This window comes from Scyliorhinus canicula, chromosome 20, assembly GCF_902713615.1.
Source record: "Scyliorhinus canicula chromosome 20, sScyCan1.1, whole genome shotgun sequence".
Lineage (NCBI taxonomy): Eukaryota > Metazoa > Chordata > Chondrichthyes > Carcharhiniformes > Scyliorhinidae > Scyliorhinus > Scyliorhinus canicula.
In genome coordinates, this window is record NC_052165.1 from 12892941 (window position 1) to 12910147 (window position 17207).

Consider the following 17207-nt stretch of genomic DNA (forward strand, 5'->3'; position numbering starts at 1 on the left):
GTTACTTTAAAAAAAGTAACATATTATACTATGAGATAAAACATTTATGTACGCAAACTGATCAACTAAAATTTAAATAATGATCATCTTTGATGTTCAAATACTGAAGCAAGAACACCATTTTCAGTTCCTGATTTGATTATCTGCCATACCTCCTGAAATTGAAATTTCTAGTTCATATTAGCGACGGTAACTTTCGTGTCAGTGGCTCGTCACCAAAGCTACTATTCCTCATACTTGTGAATCTCGACAAGTGACAACGCAACAGCCTTCCCGACCAGCTCTTTATAGCAATATCAAATGATATGGAACCATTGGGGTGTTTGAAGATAATGTTTATAAATGTCTCACCTATCAAGTTTGGCTGCAAGGGATTTGCGTAGTTTTAATTCCTCCGAATACAATTCCTTGTATCTTTCAAGTTCCAAGTGTGCAGATTCTTTCAGATTCATGCTGTCTTGTTGTGAAGCTCTAAGATTACTCAGCTCCGATTCCAGATCTTTTATTCTCTGCTCCAATTGGCTTTTAACTGTGCTTTCATTTGTGGCTCTCAATTGTTCCAAAGCTTCTTGGGAGGCCTGTTGTGTCTAAACGTGCAGAGTGAAACAATTTAATACTGCATTGGGATAAAATAATTTAAAATCACACATTGCTTTTTGAAAATGACGAGCATTTACATCACACTGCACCGAGACCTTAAATTAGCAGTCACATTTGGAGGGCAGATTACACAAATTAAGCATTTATTTTACAGCTTTGCTACTATCTTTGAGGCTGTTTTCAGTTGCAAAATAGTGCCTCGAGAGATGGTGCTATATTTACAATTTTCTCTTTCGTCTTAGTATTATTTGTGTTCATGTTAAACAGTAGTTTTCATTAGTGCATTTGTGCCAGTTCCAGTGTGAAATGGTTCAGTCTAAAGTTTGCTGTGAATGGTGTAAGGGGTCTTAAGATTAACAGTTGTCCTTTTACATGGATTGCCTACGTATTCCTATTCTCTCCAGCAGGCAGAAAAAACAATTGTTAGACTATATTTAAAACAAAGACATAAAAAGAAATATTACTAGCATTAAATCAAGCCACAGGAATTGGATTTGGATTTGTTTTATTGCCACGTGTACCGAAGTAAAGTGAAAAGAATTGTTCTGGGTACAGTCCAGATAGATCATTCCATACATGAAAAAAAGGCATAGGACATACCTAAATGCACAATGTAAATACATAGGCACAGGCAATGGGTGAGCATACAGAGGGCAGTACTACTCAGTATAGAAGGTGTGTGAAGAGATCAGTTCAGCCCATAAGAGTAATTCAGGAGTCTGGTAACAGCAGGGAAGAAGCTGTTTTTGAATCTGTTAGTGCGTGTTCTCAGCTGTTTTTGAATATGTTAGTGCTTGTTTTCAGACTTTTGTATCTCCTGCCCAATGGAAGAAGTTGGAAAAGAGAATATCCCGGGTGGGAGGAATCTTTGATTATTCTGCCAAGGCAGTGGGAGGTGTAGACAGAGTCAATGGATTGGAGGCAGGTTTGTGCGACGGACTGGGCTGTGTTCACGACTCTTTGTAGTTTCTTCCTGTCTTGGGCTGACTAGTTGTCATGCCAGGCTGTGATGCAGCCAGATAGGATACTTTCTCTGGTGCATCTATAAAAATTGGAGAGAGTCAATACGGACATGCCGAACTCCCTTATTTCTTGAGGTAGTATAGGCGCGGATGTGCTTTCTTGGTCATAGCGCGTAGAGTCGATGTGGGTGGACCAGGACAGATTGTTGGTGATGTGCACACCTAGGAGTTTGAAGCTTTCAACCATCTCCACCTCTGTGCCACTGATGCAGACAGGGGTGTGTACGATACTTTGCTTCCTGAAGTCAATGACCAGCATTTAGTTTTGCTGACATTTAGGGAGAGATTGTTATCGTTACACCACTCCATTAGGTTCACTATCTCCCTCCTGTATTCTGACTCATCATTGCTCGAGATCCGACCTACTATGGTCATGTCATCAGCAAACGTGTAGATGGAATTGGAGCCAAATTTTTGCCCCACAGTTGTGTTTATAGGGAGTATAGTAGGGGGCTAAGTACCTAGCCTTGCAAGGCCCCGGTATTGAGGATTATCGTGAAGGTGGGTATTTGTTTATCCTTACTGTTTGTGGTCTATGGGCCAGGAAGTCCAGGATCAAGTTGCAAAGGGAGGAGCCAAGGCCTAAATTTTGGAGCTTTGATATGAGCTTGGCTGGAATTATGGTGTAGAAAGCAGAGCTGTAGTCAATGAATAGGAGTCTGACGTAGGAATCCCTGTTGTCGAAATGCTCCAGGGATGAGTGTAGGGCCAGGGAGATGGTGTCTGCTGTGGCGGTATGCAAATTGCAGCAGATCAAGACATTCTGGGAGTATGAAGTTGATGTACCTCATGACCAACCTCTCGAAGCACTTCGTAATAATCGATGTCAAGGCCACTGGACAGTAGTCGTTGAGGCACATTGCCGGTATGATGATGGCCTTTTTGAAGCAGGTGGGAACCTTGGTACAGAGTAGGAAGAGGTTGAAGATGCCCACGAACACATGCGGCAGTTGATCTGCGCAGAATCGGAGTGCACGACCAGTGATCCCGCCGGGACCTGACGCTTTCCGAGGGTTCACTTTCAATTTAGAAGCATCTTTCTCGGAATGTGTTTCTTATATTAGAAGCAAAACTCATTCAAATATTTGCATGGTAGTTTAAATCATTGTAGGCAGGAGACATGTAACTTTCAAGCCCATGGAAACAGAATTATGCACACCAAGATTTCTTGGTTTTACAGGAACCTACAAACTGTTCAATTCAGTAGGCTAAAAAGGTATTGGGACAGATTTTGCTGTGAATGGTGAATGAACGGTGCCTGATATTTGTTCGACTTCAACTTGCCCAGATATTTTATGGGGTTTTGCAATGGAAGGTTGCTGTTAGTGGGATGGCCAAGTAGTGTAGCTCACTCTACAGGATAATTGGGACCCGTGTGAACAGGGCAAGCAACTAAACATTTTAAACAACCAGACTGAAGAATCATTAAATGAGCAGAACAGTGATTTCAATCCGAATTTAGGTACAGAAATAATGCAGGAAAGAAAAGGCAGATAAAATGGACAAAGAAAATGTTTTTAAATTTTAGATCCTTACGTTACTTTTCTCCAGTTGTAGTAAATTTTAATATTTAGCAATGTCTCTACCAAGTTGATGAACACTTTGTTCATTATTCAGGCATCATTTATTCCTACATCTCTGGTTTGAAATTAAATGCATTGCCTCACCTGTAAGAATAAATTGACTTCTTCTAGTTTCTGTTTGATTTCCTTACGAGCATGTTCCTCTACCTCCCTTTTGTATTTTTCTAAGTGACTGTAGTTCATCACATTGGTTTCAAGCTGATGTTTCAGACTGGCTACTTCCTCCTCTAGCTGATGTTTTCTATTCTCTAGCCAATCTTGGTTCTTCTGTAAAATTCTCATTGGTGTGATCTGTGCAGAAAGTTCTTGACTGGTTGATTCCAAACGCCTACATTTTGCAGATTCTGCTTCTAGTTGCTGGGATAAGTCATCAATCTGAAAGATATGGAGAAATTGGGTTATAAATAGTTCAAAAATATCTTTCTTTTAAAAAAAATTTAGAATACCCAATTCATTTTTTCCCAATTAAGAGGTAATTTAGCATGGCCAATTCACCTAGCTTGCACATTTTTGGGCTGTTGCGAAACCTACGCAAATACGGGAGAATGTGCAAACTACACACGGACAGTGACCCAGAGCTGGGATCGAACCTGGGACCTCGGTGCCATGAGGCCGCAGTGCTAACCCACTGCGCCACCGTGCTGCCCTGAAAATATCTTTCATGACATGTAAATCACATCTTAATGTTTCTGCTTAATTTTTGGTAGGTCGAAAATCTGATAAGTGACATTCAATTTAATATATCTAGATGTAGTTACTGGATACATATATCTGGAGTATGTAGCAATGCCCTACTGGGTTTTATTCTGGGATTGCTTTTGTTCACTAAGTATAGACCAGTGAGCCTAACGTCGGTATAGGGATGTTCCTAGAGTCCATTATCAAGGATTTCATACATTTGGAAAGCAGTGGTATAATCAGAAAAAGTCAGCATGGATTTACAAATGGGATATCATGCTTGACAAAGCTACTGAAATTCTTTGAAGATGTAACTAGGAGAGTTGACCACGGAGAACTGGTGAATGTGGTTTATTTAGACTTTCAGAAGGCTTTCGACAAGGTCTCACAGAGCAGATTATTATTTAAATTTAATGCGCATGGGATGCGAATTGTGTCTTGGGATGGATGGAAAGCTGGTTAGTAGAGAGAAAGCAAAACGTTGGAATGAATGGGCCTTTTTCCGATTGGCAGGCAATGACTAGTGGAAGACCGCAGGGATCTGTGCTAGGACCTCAACTGTTCACATTATATATTAATTATTTGAACGAGGGAACTAAACATAGTATCTCCAAATTTGAAGATGATACAAAGTTGGGAGGGAGGGTGAACTGTGAGGAGGAGCAGAGATGTGCGGCATGGTAGCACAGTGGTTAGCACTGTTGTTTCATAGCTCCAGCGTCCCAGGTTCCATTCCTGGCTTGGGTCACTGTCTGTGCGGAGTCTGCATGTTCTCCCTGTGTCTGCGTGGGTTTCCTCGGGGACCTCCAGTTTCCTCCCACAGTCCAAAGACTGCGGGTTAAATGGATTAGCCATGCTCATTTCCTTTAGTGTCCAAAGGAGTTGGGGTGGGGTTGCTGGGTTGCAGGTATGGGGCAGAGGTGCTCTTTTCAAGGGCCGGTGCAGACTCGATGGGCCGAATGGCCTCCTTCTGAACTGTAAATTCTATGTCTATGCTTCAGTAGGATTTTGACAGGCTGAGTGAGTGGACATATGCATGGCAGATGCAGTATAATGTGGATAATGTGAGGTTATCCACGTTGGTAGCAAAAATAGGAAGGCAGATTATTACTTGAATAGGTGTAAATTGAGAGAGGTGGATACTCAGTGAGACCTTGGTATCCTCATGCATCAGTCACTGAAAGAACAGGCAATAAAAAAGACAAATGGTATGTTGGTCTTTATAGCAAGAGGATTTGAGTATAGGAATAGGAATGTTTTACTACAATTGCATAGAGCATTGGTGAGGCCACGTCTGGAGTATTGTGTGCAGTTTTGGTGTCCTTATCCGAGGAAGGATGTTCTGGGTAAGGAGGGAGTGCAGCAAAGGTTTACCAGGCTGATTCCTGGGATGTCGAGACTGTCATACGAGGAGAGACGGTCAGTTAGGATTATATTCATTGGAGTTAAGAAGAATGAGAAGGGATCCCATAGAAACTTACAAAATTCTAACAGGATTAGACAGGGTAGGTTCAGAAAGAACGTTCCTGATGGTGGGGGAGTCCAGAACTAGGGGTCATAGTTTGAGGGTAAGTGGTAAATCTTTTAGGACTGAGGTGAGGAGAAATTTCTTCACCTAGAGAATGGTGAAGCTATGAAATTCACTACCACAAAAAGTAGCTCAGGTGGGAAAAAAATGTCATTTCAAGAAGGAATTAGATAGAGCTCTTGGGACTAACGGGATTCAAGGTATATGTGGGCAGAAGGAGGGATCAGGGTGTTGAACCTGATGATCGGCCATGATAATGAATGGTGAAGCAGTCTCAAAGGTCAAATGGCCTCCTCCTACTTTTATTTTCTATGTATGTTTTTATGTATATCAATGACTGGATAAAAGGTGATGTTAGGGAATAGTGTCTATATTTCTAGATATTTTAAAATAGGAGCCATTCTCAGGACCAATCAAGTTGTACAGGGATATTGAAACAAAGATGGAATGGGAAATTAAGAGCAGTTTTTGCAATGTTAGTCAGGGATCAATATGCTGATCATCAAATTCAATGCCCTGATTCCGTTTCTCCAATCTTCTTCGAAAAAGCACCATGGGATCTTTTACACCCGAGAAGGCTGATGAGACCTCGATTTAACATCTGATCTTAAAGAAGACACCGTCAGCAATGCAGAATAACCTGTTTTGGTTCTGTTCAATCAAACAGGATTTCCTGATTTACCCAAAAATAATAAAACCTTTAGATATCGAGTAAGGCAGCATTGAAAATAGTATTGGTGTCGTTTGCCTGTCATAATTCTTTGTGGGGAAAGCAAGCTTCCTGCTCTCGTGGGTTTTGCCAACCCACTTTTGATTTAGAAGAGGTGAAGAGGTCAATTTGGAGTGATCTATCCGATTTACTTTTAATCTAACCTAATGGCTAGGGATTCATAAAGTAGAGGGTATTGGTGTGAATCTGTACACTACTCCATGGCATATCATCTGGTGGCACCAGTATAATGCATATGTATAAAATGTATTGCACCATTAAATGTAGGATATAAAATGGCCTCACCTTTGTCTTCAGTTTGTTAATGGTGACTGCAGTTTCAGAGTGTTCATGATCCAGTTCTTGAATACCACCGACTTGGGTGACAAACTGTCCACTATCATATTCCTTCAGCTTCTTTTTGGCAGTCTTTAACAGTGTCCTCATTCTGTATAACAAACATGATCAACGGTGCTGAAATCTGTCCACAATTGCTGGCTTTTAATTACTTTAGATTGGCTCAATATACCTTTTACTAGGGATCATACTCCACATAATTCAAGTATTATTGTTTATAATCTTGAGTATGCACAATTAAAAAACAATATAGGCATTCTTTAAGGCAGGAACAATAGGCTCTAAGTGTGAATTAAAATCAGGAAGGGAAAAAAAAGTGCACCAAAAGATTTTTCCCAAATATCGGTATACAAAGCAAACTGGATACAAGGAGAGTGGAGCAATGAAAAGGAGGGAGTGGTAAGGAGAAAGGTAGTGTTGAAGAGAGGGGGAAGGAGAACCCTTCACATTTGTATCATAGAAGGTTCGGACAAGAGAGGGGCTTCCTGCAATAAGTGAGGCAGACCGGTTTATTTTACAACTATTAGCAATATTTACTATTTAAATAATACATATTTCCCAATTTTGAATGAGATTGCCCCTTAAAAATATCCTGCTCCACATTAAGAAAGGTAAATTTCTCCATTGACCTGGTAGGTGACAAAATCCTTTTAAAAAGACATAGCCAACTTAAAAAAAAAATTAGAGTACCCAATTAATTGGCCAATTCACCTAACCTGCACATCTTTGGGTTGTGGGGGCAAAACCAATGCAAACATGGGAGAATGTCACAGACAGTGACCCAGAGCTGGGACCGTACCTGGAACCTCGACGCCGTGAGGGAGATGTGCTAACCACTGTGCCAACATGCTGCTCACACATAACCAACTTAACATGATTCCTAATTATGCTAGTTTCCAAGCATGGATGCAAGGACTCCAGTCAGATCAGGGTACAAGCACTCTAGTGGCCATTTGAATTTCACTTTTGCGATGCACCACCCCCTCCAAAGCGGCGTACACTGCGCCATATCGACAGCCTCAAGATGTTGCCCGAGGCCCCCCCCCCCCCCCCCCCCCCGATGCTTCGCCCCCGATCAGCCGAGTTCCCGACGGTGTCGGTCGCATGTGCTGTCATCCGTTGGGAACTCAGTGTGGCAGATGCAGACTCAGTCCGCCGCTGCCAGCCAGGGGAGGGCTGACCCGCGGGGCAGGGGGGACTTTGTCAGGGGCTGGGGCACTGTTGGGGGGTGGTCCGGGGCTTGCAAGCCAGCCAAAGGGGGGGGGGGGCACTATTTTGCAAGCAGGGTCTGCGCGCGGCTGGCCACGGTCCCGGCAATTCTCCGGGCCGTATCGGCAGCTCGAGCCGGGTGCTCTATGCTGCTGGCATGCTAGTCCCCAGCCAAACTGAGGATTGTTGGCCTTTCTGCACCAAATTTTCGGTCATAAAATGCCACCATTCTCACGCCGGCGTGAGGACATAGCCTCGGAATCAGAGAATCCAGCCCAATATCTTTCTGCTGTTAACTCTCCGATTAATGGCGTCCCTCCAGCATAATAATTATGGCAGATTCAGCGATGGTAATGCCACTGAATGTCAAGGGCAGATGATCCAATTTCTCTTGTTGGAGTTGGTCGTACCTAGCACTTGTGCTAGCATCCAAGCATGGATGCAAGGGCGCAAGCACTCCGATCAGTGCACAAGCATTAGTGGTCATTTGAATTTCACTTTCGCGATGCGCCACCCCCTCCAAAGCGGCGTACTCAAGACTCATTTAACAGGTTAGCTACATCCTCTAACTCAATATGAAGATTTTCTGTTGGGTCCTTAATAGGCCCCGAGCTAAAAGTTTACACTTCATTTGTTTACAAAATATTTTAGGGTTCAACTTAATGTTGCTTGCTAACATTGCAACCTTCCTTCGCCTCCTGTATGGACTTCCTCAATTCCCCCCTGTACTGTGCTTCCTGGTTATTATTTGAATCTTGCTCCTGACATTTTTCATAACAATCCTTTTTCTGCTTTATTGCAACTTTAATATCCAGAGCATTAGCTTTGGATGTTCTACCAGTATCCTCCAAAAGGAAGATGGCCAATTTGAACCTGAACTTCTCTTACTTGAATCCTTCATTGCTTGCCACCTCTTTATCCTGCAATTGTCTTTTCCAATTTCCTGTGATGGGTTCCTTCTTAAATCATTGATGTTAGTTCTTCTCCAATTGAGCATTTTTATCTTTAACATTTTTCTCTTTTCTTAATTGCTAGAAACTAAATTATGTTATGGTCACTGTAGCTAGATGATCTCCTACGGTCATACATCCATTTGCCCCACTTCATTTCTCAGATCCAGGTCCAACCCTGCTTCCTTTCTTGTTAGACTAGAGACATACTGATCAAGAAAGTTCTATACAAGAGCCAGAAGAGGTGCCAAGACTCTGCATCAGACACAACTCTGAATTTTGGGAGCCTTTTGAGTGTTTGGAGATCAAGTCGAGGGGACTCTAAACAGATGGGTAAAATGGTTAATTATAATTAATTATAATAGAAAAGTGTGACAGCAAGGATGATAAAGAATCACAGAAAAAGTGGTATGGTACTGGAATTTCAAAACATTGTTTAATACAGTCCAGATAGATATGTTGCAAAAGTTAATATCATACCGGTTCAGTTCTCTCTGAAGCTCATTGTTTCTTTTCATTTCCTGAGCCAGTCTGGTTTCTACTGATCGCTTAAACTCAGCAAGCTTCTTCACTTTTTTCTTTTCAATTTCAACCTTTAAAAATAACGTTATTTCTTTTTACTCAAGGTTAAAATTAAATAATAAAGATAGATACAAGTGGAAGGAATCAGTAATTACACTAATAATCACTCCTTATATTTTGGCATGTATACTTACAATTTGAACTTATTGGAAGATTTAAATTTTGTAATTGGCCACATAGTACCGTTGCACAATCGGTCTGTGCAAAAACTATTTTGCCAAGTGATGTTAACATAAGTATTAATGAGTAACATTACTCGAGATAATCTCAAAACTACTTAATATATAATTTTAATAAAATACCGTATCTTTCTATATTATGCACTCTTCTTACATGAAGTAAGCTCTTAGTACCATTCTGTAGTGAACAATTTTCATATGATGTGCCATATCACAGTCATGATGGGATATGTAATGAGTAATAACAAATTTCCAGTTAATTGCTATTCTATTCATAATGGGACTAGCTGCTTGTAATTTCAGAAACTTAACCACGAGTAGCACAGATTTTGCAGTAGTGGCAAATGAACTTAATTATACTGACATTTATCTCGATTTTCTATGGACCTTTCTGTTGGAATTTGTGGAGATCAGAAATCTGAAAGTGTAGTGCCCTTTACAGCATATCTGGGACCTGTATGAACAGGGAAAGCAAGGAGAATAGTCATAACCAGATGGCAGAATCCTAACTGAGACGTGCCAGGGGGGAATTTTAACGCCAAAACTGCAGGTTTGGGCAGGTTTGAGCCATGGATTATGTGATTCTGAATCGCACTCACTACCAACTCGCTTCCAGTTTTATGAAGGCAGGGTGGGATCAGGTAATCAAGCTACTTCCAGCAGCTGGGGGCTGCAATGTAACTAATTTAATAAAGCTGCCTGGCTCATATTAATCCACAATTTCAAATCTAATTTTAGATGGTGGGCCTCAGGAAACCTGGCAACTAAAGGAAGGTCAAGGGCAGCACGATGGTGCAGTGGTTGGCATTGTTGCCTCACGGCGCCGAGGACCCGGGTTTGATCCTGGCCCAGGGTCACTGTCCGTGTAGAGTTTGCACATTCTTCCCATGTTTGCGTGGATCACAACCCAAAAAGATGTGCAGGATAGGTGAATTGGCCACACTAAATTGCTCCTTAATTGGAAAAATATTGGGTACTCTTAATTTATTTAAAACAAAACAAAGGGAAGGTCAGGACTGCTGAATCTGGGAGGCAAGTGACTTTTAACCACCTGCTGGATCCAGTGTACCTGCTTCACCAACATATTATTATTATTAATCTCCTCTAGGATCGGAGACCCAGCCCCCCACCCAGACTCAATCTCACCATGAAGTCTCCAATCGCATGCCCAAAGCTACCAATTCTTCGTACCTCCCTATCTAACTTGGATCAGTCTTTCCCCCCAGCTTCCTCTTTCCACCAGTACCTCTACCAGCTTCCAAACCCGCCCTTCTGCACATCTTGGCTGTGGCCGAATGCTAAAGGCCTACCTACCCAACAGCCAGGTTCTCAATTTATTTGACTGCGGATAGGAAACTAAAGCAAAAAGATTAGATCCTTCCATTAAGTTCAGCAGGGCCTGTGGTTAAACTCATTCTCCCAGATTTACCAATTTCAATTCAACACCCTCCTTGGCCCAACGTTAGAATAAAAATTCACCGTGCAGTCTAAAAAAGGAGGAATACTTAATTGAATATCCAACGGGGCAAGAGAAATAGACAGAAAAAAGAGGGGATTAGAACAGAGAAACAGAGGGACAGTGACATTAGAACAAAAATAAATCTATAATAACCAAAATCTGTAGAAATGAGACGCAACATTTGTAAAAATTAATCTTCAGGGAGCTTGTTTGTCTGTAATCAAGACATCATGCTACTAAAATTAACGTGGGCTGGAATAAACATGCTGTAACCTTTCCTTGCATATTTAATGGATATCTATCATCTAAGTAACCCGACTTTACATTGTTCTGTACATTTCAATCCTGAATCTTAGTTTCTCGTGAGGCAAGGAGGCTTGGTCAGCAACTTCTTGATTTCCATGTTTAATTGCACATTTGAGGTTGCGCAAGTTGCTTGTCTGACTTACTATTTATTAATAATACTCTTTAATAGCACTGATGACTTCATTATTTTTGCGACAAAATACAGGCACTATTTTGGTGCATCTTTAAGACAATGCTCTGCAATTAGGACACTTGATTTCAAGGTATCGACGCATCCTTCAATTAAATAGTTGATGTTTTTATCTCACTATTATATTGTGATTTTTACAAATAGTTCCAAGCGTTCCATACATTGAAATGTGGAGAATGTTGTACATATATTGTATACAATTACATTTGCTTGAATGAAAATATTGCATTATTTAATTCTTCGGACTGTACTTTAATAATTTTGTTTTATGTTTCACAATCAGGCTGTATTTTGATTAATAATTATTTTTTCAGCTCCACCACTTTCTCTTATGTCGCATGAAATCAGAATCTGCACAGACTCCCTACAGTGCAGAAGGAGGCCAATCAGCCCATCGAGTCTACACTAGCCCTTGCTCCGATATAGCACCCTGCCTAGGCCCAATCCTGCACTCCTAGCTCCGTAACCCCACCTAACTTTTAGGCAATTTAGCATAGCCAATTCACCTAATCTGCACATCTTTGAACTGTGGGAGAAAATCGGAGCACCCAGAGGAAATCCACACAGACACAGGGAGAACGGGCAAACTTCACAGTCACCCAAGGTCGGAATCAAATCTGGAACCCTGGCGCTGTGCAGCAACAGTGCTAACCACTGTGCCACCCCTGTTCTAAAAGTGAAAATTCTTTATAATATTAAACATGTAACATAGAATCGTAGAATTTACAGTGCAAAAGGAGGCCAATCAGCCCATCAAACCTGCACAGGCCCTTACAAAGAGCAAACCACTCAAGCCCACGTATCTACCCTATCCCAGCAACACCCACTTAACCTTTTTGGACACTAAGGGCAATTTAACATGGCCAATCCACCTAACCCACAGATCTTTGGACTGTGGGAAGAAACTGGAGCACCAGGAGGAAACCCGCGCACACACGGGGAGAACGTGCAGACTCCGCACAGTGACTCAGTCGGGAATCGAACCTGGGACCCTGGAGCTGTGAAGCAACTGTGCTAACCACTATGCTACCTTGCTGCTCCCAATGTAATTGGGAGTATAAACATAAATATAGATTTTGTACTGAAAATCTTTCAACCAAAGAAGGCACTTCATACTAGAACACTTGCAGAGTCATAGATGTTTACAGCATGGAAACAGGCCCTTCGGCCCAGCTTGTCCATGCTGCCCAGTTTCTATCACTAAGCTAGTCCCACTTGCCCGCATTTGGCCCACATCCCTCGATACCCACCCTGCCCATGTAACTGTCTAACTGCTTTTTGAAGGAAAAAATTGTACCCGCCTCTAGCAGCCTGATCCAGATGCTCACCACCCAGGTGTGAAGAAATTTTCCCTCTGGTCTCTTTTGTATCTCTCCCCTCTCATCTTAAACCTATGCCCTCTAGTTCTAGACTCCTCTACCTTTGGGAAAAGATGTAGACTATCTACCTTATCGATGCTCCTCATTATTTTATAGACCCCTAGGCCTCCGACGCTCCAGGGAAATAATTTCCAGCCTCTCCTTATAACTCAGACCATCAAGTCCTGGTAGCATCCTCGTAAAACTCTTCTGCACTCTTTCTAGTTTAACACTATCCTTACTATAATAGGGTGACCAGAACTGAACACAGTATTCCATGTCTGGTCTTACCAATGTCTTATACAACTTCAACAAGACTCCTGTATTCAATATTCTGACTAATAAAACCTAGCATGCTGAATGCCTTCTTCACCATGCTGTCCGCCTGCAACTCCACCTTCAAGGAGCTATGAACCTGTACCCCTAGATCTCTTAGTTCTGTAACTCTCCCCAACTCCCTGCCATTACTTGAGTAGGTCCTGCCCTGTTTTGATTTTCCAAAACGCATCACCTCACATTTATCCAAATTGAGCTCCAGCTGCCATTCATTGGCTCACTGGCCCAATTGCAATCTTATATAACCTTCTTCGCCATGCCACCAATCTTGGTGCCACCTGCAAACTTACTAACCATGCCTCCTACATTCTCATTCAAATCATTAATATATATAACAAATAATAGTGGATCCACCACTGATCCCCGAGGCACATCGCTGGTCACAGGCCTCCAGCTTGAAAAACAACCCTCTACAACTATCCTTTGGCTTCGGTCGGCAAGCCAATTTTATATCCAATTGGCTACCTCACCCTGGATTCCGTGAGATTTAACCTTTTGCAACTTGATCAATATAATATGAATCAATGAATAAATAAATGAAGTCAGGGCCACATGACAGAAATTGATAGACGCAAAGGTCATGTCAGATTGTTTGATGGTTATAGAAAGAACAGGCACATCAATTTGTGGCCTGTTTCTGTATTGTTAATTTATATGCCATTTTCTGGATCCATTATCTGGGTGATTAGAAATATATTGTTATTGTGCTGCAAGAAAACACACTCATCAACCCACTGGTCAGGCCGATCTGTGAACAATCACACCTGAGGAAAGTTGCCTAAGTTGCACTGTTGATAGTTGGTATAAATCAGATTTAAGCGAGAAGAGCAATATATCACAAACTATCTGTTCACTTTGTTTTTACCTGTCCTGTCAGGTCATCTTTTTCTCTATTCAACTGAGAAAGTCGAAGTCCAAGCTTCGATCGCGTTTTCAATTCCTCCTCCCACAGTTGATGAGAATCTTTTGCACTTTGTGACAACATAGTTTGCTTTTGTACCTAAAAAAAATGCATGAAAAAAAAGTTGTTCTCTATAGACATTCATTTGTCATTAAATAATGGAGCTTATTTCTTGATTGCGTAGATTTAAATAGCTAAATAAAAGCAACTGACATTAGTTATCACAGAATAAAACCAAAATATTTCAAGATATGGCACAGCAACTAGATTAGGGTTGCAGGGTCGAATTATTCTAGGTAACAAATAAAATCAGTCACTTAAGTGCTAATTTAACGAAGACAATGGGCACGAAGTAACAGAGATTAAACAGTCCTGTGTCCTGTATGTGTAGCTGGATGGTTCGTAGCACTGAGAAAACTCCACTTTCCCAGGCCTCCACACACCGCATGCACACACACCAAGTGTTGGTACACCTGTGGAAACCAGTGCTCGGCGTCTCCGAGTCGAGGAATTCAGGTCCAGGGTTGATCTGGCATAGACATTTTCAAGTGAGACTAACTGCTCACTTCAATGTGCCAATCTGGGCGGGATCCAGATCGCGAAGCGTCACGGGCGTGACAAGGCCAGTAAATCTCACGAAAGACCCCCTCATGAGATTTACCCAGCCTTGCCATGCCCAGAGTTGGGCGCGGCGAGGCTGATAGATCGCGCCCAATGGTCTGCTGTTTTGGTCGTCAGGTTATAAACATCATATACAGATTACATTGTAATGGAAATATCAGACCTCTTGTCCAAGTTGATCTTCCAAGTTAACCTTCATCCCTTGTAAGCTTGTTATCAAGTCTTCTAGACGAGCATGGACCTAATGAGATAACATTGGAATAATCACAGAATTATTACGGCACAGAAGGAGGCCATTTGGCCCATTGTGTATGCACCGGCTCTCCAAATGCACATTATAATTTGGTGTCATTCTCCTGTATTTTCCATGTAAACCCCCCACCCCCAATTCTACTACATTCAGCCCCTCTCATGATTTTGATACCTGTATCCAATCTTCTCTTTGCCTCTTATGAGATTAAACTAAATCCTAATAATTTGTATATAGCTACACGTGGTATCCTACAACAACACTATCAACATGTGTTTATATAGCCCCTTTAGTACAATAAAAGTAGAGGCAGTGGCACAGTGGTACTTTCACTGGACTAGTAATCTAGAGACCCAAAGTAATGTAGGGCAGCACGATAGCACAGTGGTTAGCACAATTGCTTCACAGCTCCAGGGTCCCAGGTTTGATTCCCGGCTTGGCTCACTGTCTGTGCAGAGTCTGCACGTTGTCCCCGTGTCTGCGTGGATTTCCTCTGGTGCTGCGGTTTCCTCCCACAGTCCAAAGATGTGCAGGTTAGGTGGCTTGGCCATGTTAAATTGCCCTTAATGTCCAAAAAGGTTAGGTGGGGTTCCTGGGTTACAGGGATAGGATGGAGGTGTGGGCTTGGGTAGGGTGCTCTTTCCAAGGTCTGGTGCAGACTCAATGGGCTGAATGGCTTCCTTCTGCACTGTAAATTCTATGATATGATTCTATGGTTCTGTGGATCTGGGTTCAATTTCTAGGATGGCAAATGGTAAAATTTGAATTCAATAAAACAAACCTGGAATTCAACATCTACTGATGACAATGAGGCCATTGTCATTAAAAACCTATTTGGTTTGCTAATGTCCTTTTTAGGGAAGAAAAACTGCTGTCCTTGCCTGGTCTGGCCTACACACAATGTGGTTGACTGCCATTTGAAATGGCCTAACAAACCACTCAGCTCAAGGGCAATAACTGTTGGCTCAGCTAGTGACCCCCATTATCTAATTGTTTAAAAAATGATGCATGTAAAGCAACATTTGGCAGCGGATCCCATCTTAAAAACAAATCAGGCAGATGATCAAAAGAATGGTCAAGGAGCATTTTAAAGAAGAAAGAGTTTCAAAAATGACATCATTTGGGGAAGGAATCCCAGAGCTTGGGTAGCTTTAGGGCACAGCAACCATTGGTGAAGCAATTACAATTGGGATTGCTCAAGAAGTCAGAATATCTCATGGATTTGTGGAGATTGCAGCTTTCTATCCATCTCAAGACACTACCCGCAATCTCATGCGCTTTAACTTTTCATAATCTGCTATGAGCCCCCCCAGACGGTCTCGAACCACTGCAGTTTGCTTATCATTGCAACCGGTCTACAGCAGATGCTATCTCCCTGGCCCTACAATCAAAACTCGAACACCTCGACAACAAGGACACCTATGTAAGACTGCTGTTCATCGACTACAGCTCCGCCTTCAACACCATACTACAGTAGTCCCCCTTTATAACGCGGGTGTTGGGGTCCAAGACAGCCACCCGCGTTGCATCCGAGCCGCGGATATCCACGATGGGGGTTTTAAATTTATTAAAAAATCTATGCTAGCGCTTCCCCTTGTGAGTCTACGGGGGGCGGGGGGAGAGGTCAGACCCCCGTAGACTCACAATGGGAAGCGCTAGCATAGATTTTTAAATAAATTTAAAACCCCCATCGTGGATCTAATTAAAACAGTGTCAATTTCAGCGGCCGGAGAGGGAAGCTGCTCTCTCACTGAAGCAATCAGCCGGCCGCTGAAATTGACACTGCCGGCTGCTCTCTCCCTCCAATCAGTACCCCAGCAGCCACGGCCTGTACCCCAGCAGCCACAGCCTGAACCCCAGCAGCCACAGCCTGAACCCCAGCAGCCACAGCCTGAACCCCAGCAGCCACAGCCTGAACCCCAGCAGCCACAGTACCCCAGCAGCCACAGCCTGAAGCCCAGCAGCCACAGCCTGAACCCCAGCAGCCACAGCCTGAACCCCAGCAGCCACAGTACCCCAGCAGCCACAGCCTGAAGCCCAGCAGCCACAGCCTGAACCCCAGCAGCCACAGCCTGAAGTCCAGCAGCCACAGCCTGTACCCCAGGAGCCACAGCCTGTACCCCAGCAGCCACAGCCTGAACCCCAGCTACAGAGGGGAGGGGCGATGTGAGACCATGCTGGTCTTGCAGAGGCCCGTATGACCTCCTCCTGTGTTCTCTGCTCTCTCCCTCCAATCCGCCGGCAGTGTCAATTTCAGCGGCCGGCTCACTTTGATCTGGAGAGGGAAGCTGCTCTCTCACTGAAACAATCAGCCGGCCGCTGAAATTGACACTGCCCGCTGCTCTCTCCCTCCAATCAGAAACATTAAAACTTAAAAGTTGGATTGGAG

At 42.8% G+C, this 17207-nt stretch overlaps 1 protein-coding gene across 7 annotated transcripts in view; it reads right to left on the bottom strand.

Annotated features, from left to right (window-relative positions):
- The window catches only part of si:ch211-272n13.3 (ankyrin repeat domain-containing protein 26), a 165680-nt gene that overhangs the window by 15660 nt on the left and 132813 nt on the right, over nt 1–17207 (bottom strand). For all 7 annotated transcript variants that reach the window (XR_005458399.1, XM_038781157.1, XM_038781159.1 and 4 more), the window contains 6 exons: nt 14732–14809; nt 13912–14046; nt 9117–9229; nt 6427–6568; nt 3290–3580; nt 352–587 (listed from right to left, as the gene is read on the bottom strand). Coding sequence is in view for 6 of the 7 variants with exons in the window: in XM_038781157.1 (XP_038637085.1) it covers nt 352–587; nt 3290–3580; nt 6427–6568; nt 9117–9229; nt 13912–14046; nt 14732–14809 (995 nt within the window). In the remaining variant the exon portion in view is untranslated. The remainder of the gene's footprint in view (nt 1–351; nt 588–3289; nt 3581–6426; nt 6569–9116; nt 9230–13911; nt 14047–14731; nt 14810–17207) is intronic.